The following is an 11,074-nucleotide window of genomic DNA, read 5'->3' on the forward strand; positions in this document are numbered from 1 at the left end:
CCATTTCTGGCTCTACAAAAATATTTTCTGTTTTTGTAGTGCCGGGCAAGCGTAGGAGCCCCTACTGCCACCTCAATGGGTGGCGATACGTGCTCCCCTCGAAATGGCCATGCGGTAAGTGGTTCCTAGTAAAAGGAGGGCAGATAAATGGGCTGGTTTAGGTGAAACGCTGAAACCACCTTAGGCAGGAAGGAAGGTACCATACGCACTGTTACTCCGGACTCTGAAAATTGTAAGAAAGGGTCTCGACAGGACAGCGCCTGGAGCTTAGACACCCATCTCGCTGATGTCATGGCCACCAAAAAGACTGTCTTATGCGTCACATCCTTCTCCGAAGCTCTTCTCAGCGGCTCGACGGGTGAACACTGGAGAGCCTTCAACACCAGCCCCAGGTTCCAAGCCGGACACGGCAGCCGCACCAGCGGGCGGAGCCGAAGTGCCCCTCTTAGAAATCAGGATGAGCAGCCAGGGACAAGCCAGAGACCTTCCCTTGAAAGCATGCCAATGCTGCCACTTGCACACGCAGGGAATTGTAGGCCAAGCCTTTTTGTAAGCCATCCTGCAAGAAGTCTAGTAATGGCGAGACTGGAGCCCGCGTGGGTGTGATCGCCTTTGAAACCCACCATGCCTCAAACTGGCGCCAGATCCGAGCATAAGCAACAGAAGTGGACCGCTTGCAGGCCTGCAAGAGAGTGGAGATGACTTTGTTAGAATAGCCTTTGTCTCTCAATTGCGCCCTCTCAAGAGCCATGCCGTAAGACCAAAGCGGCAGGGATCCTCCATGGTCACCGGTCCCTGCATCAACAGGTTCGGCACCAGAGGCAAAGGAAGAGGGGCCTCCACCAGCATCCGCCGGAGGTCCGCCTGGGCCAATCCGGGGCAATGAGAATCACCACTCCTTGATGTAGCCCTATCAAGGGCCAAGGAGGGAACAGGGTTGAGCCAGCGCATCCAACCCCGTCGAGCGCGGATCTCTCCGTCTGCTGAAAAAGCACGGACTTTGGCATTGGCGCTTGACGCCATTAGATCCGCTACAGGCATTCCCCATTTGGCACAGATCTGAAGAAACACTTCGTCTGCCAGTTCCCACTCCGCTGGGTTGATTTGATGCTTGCTTAGAAAATCGGCTTGCACGTTGCTCTGACCTGCTATATATGCTGCAGAAAGAAGCTGCAGGTGTAGCTCGGCCCAGTGGCAAATCTGAGCGGCCTCCGCGGCCAGAGCTCTGCACTGAGTGCCGCCCTGTCGATTTATGTAGGCCACCGCTGTCGTGTTGTCCAACAGCACTCTGACAGCCAGCCCCTCCAGAGTCTTGTGAAAGGCCAGAAGAGCCTGGAATATCGCTCTCAGTTCCAAGCGATTGATGGACCACCCCGTTTCCGCATGTGTCCACAGACCCTGGGCACAGCTTCCCTGGCAATGTGCTCCTCAGCCAACCAGGCTGGCATCGGTTATCACCAGGCACCAAGAGGGAAGCGCCAGCGGCATTCCTCGCTGCAGCATGCTGTCAGCGAGCCACCACTCCCCTACTGAGCCGGGCCGCAGGGAGCCATGTTAGTCTACGTTGATAATCCTGGGACATTGGAGACCATCGTTGAAGCAGGGCAATCTGCAGTGGTCTCAAGTGCCCTCTCGCTCATGGCACTACCTCCAAGGTGGCCGTCATCGACCCCAGCAGCTGGACAAAGTCCCAAGCTCGCGGGCGAGGCATCCACAGGAGCAGACGGACCTGATTCTGAAGCTTGCACCGCCTTGTCGAACCGGATCCCCAAATATTCGAGAGACTGAGGGGGGGGGGGGGGGGGGGTCAGGTGACGTTTGGGTATATTGATGACCCAGCCTAGAGACTGCAGTACAGAGACCACTCTGGCTGTGGCCAGACGACTTTCGTCTGCCAAATCCGCTCTGATGAGCCAGTCGTCGAGGTACGGGTGAACCTGGATACCCTCTCGCCTGAGAAAGGAAGCTACTACCACCATTACCTTGGAAAAGGTGCGGGGAGCTGTGGCGAGGCCAAAGGGCAAGGCCCGAAATTGGAAAAGTGGAGAAACCGTTGATGCGGGGCCAAATAGGAATGTGCAAGTAAGCTTCTTTTAGGTCCAGAGACATGAGAAACTCTCCTGGCTGTACCGCCGCAATGACAGAGCGCAGGGTTTCCATGCGAAAATGCCGCACTCTTAGTGCCTTGTTGACTGACCTTAAGTCGAGGATCGGTTGGAAAGACCCGCCTCTTCGAGGCACCACAAAGTAAATGGAGACCGCAGCCGCGTTTGGCGGGAGGCACAGGGATCACTGCCCCAAGGTGCAACAAGACTTGTAAGGTCTCCTCTACCGCTGCCTGTTTGATGGCAGTACCACATCGGGACTCCATAAACACGTCTCTCACCGAGGCGCTGAATTCCAATCAATAACCTTCTCTGATCAGGTCCAGGACCCACTGATCGGAGGTAATCTTGGTCCATTCCTCGAGAAAGAGGGAAAGACGTCCTCCGACTGCAGGAATCAAGGAATGGACCGGCGCCCCGTCATTGCGGGGGATGCCCCTGAACTCCAGGCCTTGAACCAGTCGCTTGTCCGAGCGAAAGGAGTTCCTCTGCTGAAAACGGGCACGTTGAGAAAACCCAGCAGAGCGCCCCGGGCGATACCTGCGAGCTTCACGGAAGCGAGGTCTGGAAGAGGAGGGCCACACAGAACCCTTGGAAGAAGGCCTCGGCCTATCCTCGGGTAACCGCTGGGGCTTAGGGTCCCCCAGGTCTTTAACAATTTTCTCCAGCTCCTCTCCAAATAACAGGTGGCCTCGAAAGGGAAGCTTCACCAGCCTGTGCTTAGAGGCCACGTCAGCCACCCAATGCTGTAGCCATAGAAGGCGGCGGGCCACAACCGCCACAGACATCTATTTAGCCTAAACTCTGACCAGATCATAGAGGCCGTCAGCCAAAAATGACAGGGCCAACTCCATCCGCGGTGCAACCTCAGCGAGGGACTCCGCAACATTCGTGGACTGCTCCACTGCCTGTTGTAACCAAGAAAGGCAGGCCCGGGCAGCATAGGAACTGCAAATAGACGCCCTTAAGGCGAGGCCCGATATTTCAAAGGACCGTTTCAACGCGGATTCAAGCCGCCGGTCCTGCATGTCCTTCAGGGCAACCCCTCCCTCTTCGAGGAGGGTGGTCCTCTTAGTCACCGCCGTGACCAAAGCATCCACTTTAGGCATCCCCAAAGGGGCCAAGTGCTCCTCACTTAGAGGGTAAAGCTGACCCATAGCTCTGGCCACTTTCAAAGGCCCATCGGGTTCAGACCATTGAGCTGAAATAAGCTCTTGGATGGAGTCATGCACAGGAAAGGCTCGAGCAGGCTTCTTAGTACTCGCCATCCTCGGATTACCAGAGGAGGCCTCGCCCTTGGCAGGATCATCAATCGAGAGGGCCTGCAAGGCGTCAGAAATGAGCGCTGACAGCTCATCGAGGTGGAAAATCCTCACCGCATTGGGATCGTCCAGATCCAGTGGCAAACCGTCACCTTCCTCTGGCTCATCAGACCATGAAGCCCTGCCAGAACCCTCAGAATCCACACCGCCCGACCATGGGAGGGAAAAGGGAAGTGCGTTACTCTCAGTCGGGGAATTTACCCGTCTATGTTTAGTGTCCTTCCAATGCTCAGGGGAAGTAGCCAGCCCCGGGCCATCAACACCCGGGGGGAAACCAGGTAGCAGCGCAGTGTCAGACACCTGCGGCAGAGCTCTTTTCAGCATGAAGGCTTTATGCATTAGAAGCACAAACTCCGGGGAGAAAAACTCACCTTGACCCTCTGACTCCGAATTAGGAGTAACGGGAATAGGAGCTCCTCTGGTAGCCTCTAACCGAGGCGTCCCCCTGCACTCAGACTCCTCCGCAACAGCGAAGGTCGAAACATGCGGCGCTTCCAAAATGGCACCCGCTGCCAGCTCCACTGAGCGGGAAGAATCACCACTCGCCAAGCTCAAACTAGCTCTAGCGTCTAAAGAGCACTTCTTACAGAGCCCCGCTGCTGATCTGCGTTTATCACAATGGGAGCAGCGTTTAACTGCTTCAGCAGCCATCGTCCAACCAGACGGAATTATATAAGTAAAATGGTGGCTTCGCACCAAAACTTACCCCGTTCGGAACGGCGTCCGCGGGACCTCCCCGGAGGGGCTGGGCACCACTCTCACCTCAAAAGACCGAGTCAAACGAGCTCCGGTCAAGCTGCACGTTGAAAATACCCTCAGAATAGCTATGCAGAACCAAAGCGTACTCCTTTTTTTTTTTTTAACGCTGTGAGGAAAGTTGGAGGCAGGCAGCAACAGAGGTACTCTGGTAGGCAGGGGGATGGGTAAAGCAGGAAAAGGGCGAACCTATATGCCTTCAAAGTGGGCACCACCAGCCACAACACTCCAGCTTCAACTGGCAAAGCACAGGAGCCACCCTAGGCAGAATTTTTTCCAGGAGCTGAGCAAGCTACGCCCACACCTGCTGGGAGATAGAGAAATACTGAAGGCAGATGGAGCTAGCTGTCCATAGAGCACTATGTTTTTTTAGTGTTCTCTATCTCCACCTGCTGGTAGGCGGACACAACCCATCAGTTAATGGATTCATCTGCTGCTGATGACAAGGAAGCTGGTCTTTCTGCTTCAAGATACATGAAATTTGACTGGGATTGACACCATATTCTTTAGCAATAGATGCTTGACTTTGTCTGTTTTCTAATTTTTTAAGAACTTCTATTCGTTCAGCCAGTGTTAAAGTCTTGCGCGACGACTCCAGTGTACACTCTAACAACATTCTTTCACTTATTCTGCCTGTGGCAGTTAACCGAGATTTCAAATTTACCGCCCCTTTGTCACATGCCAATCGGCTTCCATATTCCGTGTACACGCTTATGCGGAGTCTTTCCTGCAGAGGAGTGGCCTTAAACCATGCATATAAGTGAATCTTGCACTTATCAGTGGTGCGCTAAACCGGTTTGTCCCCATAGAAATTGATAGTGCCAAAAACGGGACTGAAGTACGGCATGCAGTTAAACAAAGCATGCACTTATCCGACGTGCACTTAAATGGAGTGCACTGTATATGAGACAGATTTGCATGCAGTGGAGACAGTGCATGCAAATTTATCTCATGCATATTTTTTTTTTGTGGGTATCTGAAAACGTGACTGGCTGGGTATGTCCCGAGGACAAGGGGCGTATCTGCATGGGGCCACAGGGGCCTGGGCCCCCGCAGATTTCGCCCTGGCCCCCCTCCCGCCGCCAGCCCTCCCCCGCTGCCGTTTCTTACTTTTGCGTCCGCTTCCTCCTGCGCCTTTAAAAATATTTCTTCAGCTGGCGGGGGACCCCAACCCCCGCCAGCCAACCCGAGGTGACAACTTGCAAGTTCTTCCTCCGCCGTGGCCAACATGCTGGAGTTGAAAGCGTCTGAATCCAGTTCGGAGTCTGCGACGTCAGACTCTGAACTAGATTCAGCCGCTCAACTCCAGCATGTTGGCCACGGCGAAGGAAGAACTTGCAAGTTGTCACCTCGGGTTGGCTGGCAGGGGTTGGGGTCCCCCGCCAGCTGAAGAAATATTTTTAAAGGCACAGGAGGAAGCGGACGCAAAAGTAAGAAACGGCAGCGGGGGAGGGCTGGCGGCGGCATGGGGGGTGGAGAGAGTCGTTGGTGGCGGTGGGGGGGTCCGGTAATGGCGGAGGGGGGTCGGTGGCAGCAGGGGGGGGTTAAATGTGCCCCCTCCCTCTGGCTCTGGCCCCCCCTACCGCCGGAGGCCAGATACGCCCCTGCCGAGGACACTAAGCGGATTACAGAAGTTTACAGAGGTATGGGATGAACACCAGCCTTGCTTATTAAGCCCTCTGATTTTTGCGCTTACTTTATTAATAGGCTACATTGAGAACAACGGAGCTTGCATTATTTAACGTGTAAAATGTAGGGGTAGGCAATTAACAATGCGACTAATGTGTTAAATTTTAACGAAAGAACATTTTTTAATGGTGACTGGCATTTTTAATGCAGCCCCGCCCCTCACCCTCACCCTCCACCCGCACCCCCGCGTTTACCTCATCTCCTTTTCAGTCTTGGGTAGCAGTATTGATCACTATCCTGCTGACCTGAAAGATGTGCCTCATCCCATCCTTCCCCCCCCCCCCAACACAATTTCCTATGTGTGCCAGCAAGGCTTCTGGGCCAGCACTTGAGAGAAGTATGTAGAGGAAGCATGTAGACGCTGTGCCCAATTTTCTCTGGGCTGTCCACATCCTTATGAGGTAAGGCTTGATTTAAATCTTTTTCATCTTCACCAATCCATGTACTAAATTATCACCACGTTTAAGTTCACCGCCTTCTATTTTGCCTGCTGGGAAGGGGAGGAAGGAAAGGAGGTAAATCGTAAAAAAACCTAAGTCACCCTGGCAGCATTGGAAGGGTGACCAATTCTTCTGTAGCATTCATTATATCGGGGGGGGGGGGGGTGTGGACGGGTGGAGGGGCACTGCTGCAATTTGAAAACAAAAGCTGACAGGGTACAATGCTGAAAGCTGAGCGCAAGTGTTTGCTCCCTGTTTTGAAACTTTGAAAAAGATGTAGATGAGTCTGCAGAAAATGTGTGCTGGGTTTTGAAAATGCAAGTGCATTGCATACTTTCCTGCCTTTTACCTGTGCTGGAGAGAGGGAGAGGGCTGGGACTGTACTGGGAAACAGTGAGGGAAAGGGAGGGAGAGGGGTATGGCTGAAGCTGTGCTGGGAGAGAGGGTGGCAGGAGGAGCTAAGTGCCAGGACCTTCAGGGGAAGACTTTTTGGTTACAGTACACCACTTATGCCTGGCACCTCTTATGAACAGAAATAGGTGGTGTATTGTAACCAAAAAGTCTTTCCCTGAAGGTCCTGGCACTTCTACCACCTCCCCCCCTCCAGCACAGCTCCAGTATAACATTTTGTTGGAATTACACTTTATGGTCCCAAATGCATGCTTTTCTACATCACGAGCTAAAAAATTTTAATTGTGCGATTAATCACAATTAGAATTCTTGATTGTTGCCTTCCCCTAGTTAAATGACATTAGCATACATTATCACATGTTGGCAATTGAGGTAGACCATGTTGCAGAAATGTAGTCCTGTGAGAGACAACTGTTTCATTTATCCAATGGCACCAAAACCTTTCATGGAGAATTCTGAGAGAGAGTTCAAGTCAGTAAAGATTTAGGGGGTAATATTTAGCCCACAGCGGTAAATGGCTTGTAAGCTGCTCACAGCCTGGGCTGACCTAACTGTGGAAATTCAATGCCACGGCATGCATGGCTCCTGGCACTGAATATCTGGGTAGGTGCAATATTCAGACCGGTGCCTGATTAACTTGTGCATAAAGTTAGAGCCGCCTTCTTGCTAACTCTATGTACTTACTTGGCAAGTTAGCAAACTGAATATCACCACTAACTGGCTAATGTGGCTCTGCCCAAACTCCGCCCCTAACCTTACTGGTTAGGGGAATGACTAGTTAGTGGCAATATTCAGTGGTACTAACTGCTTAAGTGCCATTGTATACTGGCAGCTGGCCAGGTCAGCAAGGTTTCACCGGGCAGGAGCCTCTCTTGCCCGATTAAACCCCTTTGAATATCGACTCAAGTTCTAGTCCAATAATTCATAGCACATATCACATTTCAGCAAAACGCAAACCTTACAAGAAGAGCTTACATACAAACTGTGCCCACTGTCCCCTCAAAAAAAAAAACCAAACAAACAAACAAAAAAACTCCAGGCAAAATGTAAGGTTATTCGGAGCAGCTTTTCAAAACTCCCTTTTTTCTGTGGGTTCACAATTTATGAGATGGCATTCAGAAGAAAGAAAACAGCTGAAGCCCTGCAAAATGGTTAGAAAAGGTGAGGAAAGAAGTCTTATGGAGAAGGAGAAACTCAAGAAAAATATCCCAGTCATTTGACCACCAGAGCCTGGAGGAAGTGATTAGCATTACATGGAAATTCATGTTGTTTTGTCTTTTTTATTTTGTATCATTTTTGTTAATGGTCAAAAGGAATTTTTCTTGTTATCACTCCTGCCAAACCTGTGATAAATGAGAATATTATCATTGTAGAAGACAGAAGACCAATTCTTCTGAACTCTAGCCGTCCTGTCTTGTGCTTACCTGCGCTCTGTGCTCTCCGACTGCAAACTGTATTACAGCGACATCTGGGCTATGGCTGTCGTCAATCCTCTCCACAGTGCTGGAATCTATTTTTAGATCGTTGCTAATTTCTGCACTCTGTATAAAGTCTTCAGTTTTTAAGTCCTCAACCTTCTTCAGCTCCCCATTGGCCAGTTGAATGATTGACCCTTTCATGAAGTAAGGGGGCAGTGTAGGAGGAGTTGCTGTAGGAGACGCTACAGACTGTACCACTGGGAGGTGGATTTGAGCCTGTACCACTGCTGCCTGGTAAGCTGGATGGTTGGTGAGCGACTCAGCACTGAAGTTCTCACCCTTAGGAATGGCCGTAGTGACAAATGTCTGAGGCACCGCTGCAAACTGGGGAGATGAAGTTACTAATGAAGGTGCTACTCCCGTGCTTTCAACATCAGCGCTGCCAACTGGTATGAGGAGGGGCTGGGTGCCAGGTATTACTAGGTGCTGTGGCAGGTTTCCAGGATAGCCAATAGCTTGCTGCTGACTGCTGAGATAGCCAATCAGTGGTTGCTGTGTACCCGCGTAGAAAGCAGTGGCAGGGAGCCCAACTGAAAGTTGCTCTGGTGCGCTGTGGGTGGTTTGGATGACAGTGTGAGGAGACAGTGTGGCAACTGTTTTCACACTCTCGTGGCATACAGTCTGTTGTGGAGATAAAGCATATGACCGGTGAGTTTTCCCTAAATGTAAGCTTCCTTTGTTATGAACCGCTGAGGGTGAAGCTTCTCTGCTAATCGCCAGTGGAACCTCTATATCTGATGTAGGCGTGTTGCTGTTGGGTACTACCATGACAGAGGTCCTGATGCCTGAGGAATCCCGGGCACTGTACTCGGCAGGGCTCGGATGAACCATGACATGCCTCGTCTCATAATGCTGGGAGGGTGCTTTATTATTGCCTGCTTTCAGTATGTGCGTGTCTGCCGATGGTGCTACACTGTACCTCCTGCCTTTCTCAATCTCTCCATTTAGCATTTCTTTCACCTGAATGGCCTGCGGCCTGATGCCCTCGGCCTTCTTCATGGGATCCCTGGTGATGAAATGGCCTCCAGAATCTGCATACTGCACAAGCACTTGGGAGGAGGGCCCGAGGGTGAGGGTATGTGGAATCACTGCTGGCAGCGAATGCACATGGACTGGGATGGTTGGGGGTGATAAAGGTCTAACTGTATTCTGGGGTGAACTGGAAATATGAACATACTGGTTTGACTGGGGGAGTGGAGGAGACCCTGCACTGAGTAATCCAGATGTCCTCACTAAATGTGGCTCGCCTTTAGACTGCCTCATGTTGGCCAGCATACTAGAATAAGCCTCCATGTGAGAGGGCTGGGATGGAGCAGGTGCACCAGCGGCTGTGGAGGCCACAACCCCGGTTGAGGAATTAGAGGTTGAGGGAATCAGCTGTGTGGGGAGGAACCCTGCATATGACCCACTGTATGGGGGACCAACAAACTGGAAAGTCTGTGGCAGGTGAGTGTACTGCATGGGAGAGACAGGAGGTCCCGACTGAGATAGCACTGACTGGTAAACTGCCGGAAGTGTTGTTGTTGTGGGGACTGACCTGGGAGCAATCGGTGGTGAATAATCCATCCCTGCAGACAGCGATTTATGTAAACCAATCCGCTGCGGTAAGCCAGCCTCCACTGAAATTCCTATGGCCCCATGCTGGCCACCCATGCTGCTCTGGCTGCAGGGTGTGCTGGGAAGCCATGCCAAGCTCTCTGTCCGATGGTTTTCAGTGCTCAGTCCGATTGGCTTCTCCTCAGAAGGCCGGCTGGTGGCAGGGATCTCACGCTTCTTGGGTGGCAGGCATTCATTGCTCCGTTCTTGGTTGGATTTCATCTTGCGCCGTCCGCCTCCCCCCCACCCCCACTGCCGCCGCTCACTCACTGGCTGGCTGCTTCTGACTTCTGTCTGAGGAATGGAAAATCACATTGGATTTCTGAAAGGGATCCAGAGACTTCATGAGGAATCATTTCCCTGTGATCACTGTATTCCAACAGCCGCTGTGGATTCTGTAACAAGTAAAAAAAAAAAAAAAAAAAAGGTTAAGAAAATAATGTTAACAATGGGACCCCCCTCCCATAAAACAGCAAAATTTACAGTCTTTTAGTGCAGTATAATGCAGTCTCCAACAAACATATCTAAGCCACTAGCCACGTTAAAAAGTTAACACACTGTGAAAAGTATAAAGTCCTTGCACAAATTAACTCTCTGGTGATTACACCTTGCTGTGGCTAACAGTGCTCCGCTGGAAGAGCGTAGGCTCTTAAAGCCGTTTTGTTTACTTTCACTAGAAGGTCTTCCATTTCCAAAATATAAAAGTAGCAATTTTGAATGTTGAAGGGCACATTACATACAGATCACTACTGGCCTGATTAGTAATCTGCAGTTTTATTTACTGGTTTGTCCAGAGCACTGTGCAGGCAGGCTGAACCATTGTTTTGGCCTGGCTGTGGCTGGTGGGTATTCCACATCACTGCAGTGAGGACAGTCAGAGACACCCACAGTAGAATTTGATCCTAGAAATCCATTCACCTATAAACTTCAGAAGCAAATTTTCCAGGCACAGTCAACAGTTACCCCATTTGGCTTCCATTTGCTGACCTAGGGTTGCTATCTGTCCGATTTTCAGCAGGCCTGGTTGGCTGCTGGCAAAGTTTTAAAACCGGCATGAGAAAAGCTGGCTTTTGTATAGCACAGCAGCAATTGAGCTAGTGACGATCAGGCAGCAGCAGCTGCAGCATGGATTGCTATGATTCCCCCAAGACCCTAGGTGGCGCCACCAGCAGCAAAAGCACTGTCATGGCTGAAGCCTGGAGGATGGGGGCGCAGTCCATGATCCAATGTGACCTGCTCAAGCTACACTTTATAGTTACAATCACTGTACTCTCTGC

At 51.3% G+C, this 11,074-nt stretch overlaps 1 protein-coding gene across 1 annotated transcript in view; it reads right to left on the reverse strand.

Annotated features, from left to right (window-relative positions):
• The window catches only part of ATXN1 (ataxin 1), an 88,945-nt gene extending 78,926 nt beyond the window's left edge, over positions 1–10,019 (reverse strand). The window contains exon 1 of the mRNA XM_030211282.1: positions 8,148–10,019. Coding sequence (XP_030067142.1) covers positions 8,148–10,019 — 1,872 coding nt within the window. The remainder of the gene's footprint in view (positions 1–8,147) is intronic.
• Positions 10,020–11,074: the final 1,055 nt, after the last annotated feature.

This window comes from Microcaecilia unicolor, chromosome 1 (assembly GCF_901765095.1).
Source record: "Microcaecilia unicolor chromosome 1, aMicUni1.1, whole genome shotgun sequence".
Taxonomy (NCBI): Eukaryota; Metazoa; Chordata; class Amphibia; order Gymnophiona; family Siphonopidae; genus Microcaecilia; species Microcaecilia unicolor.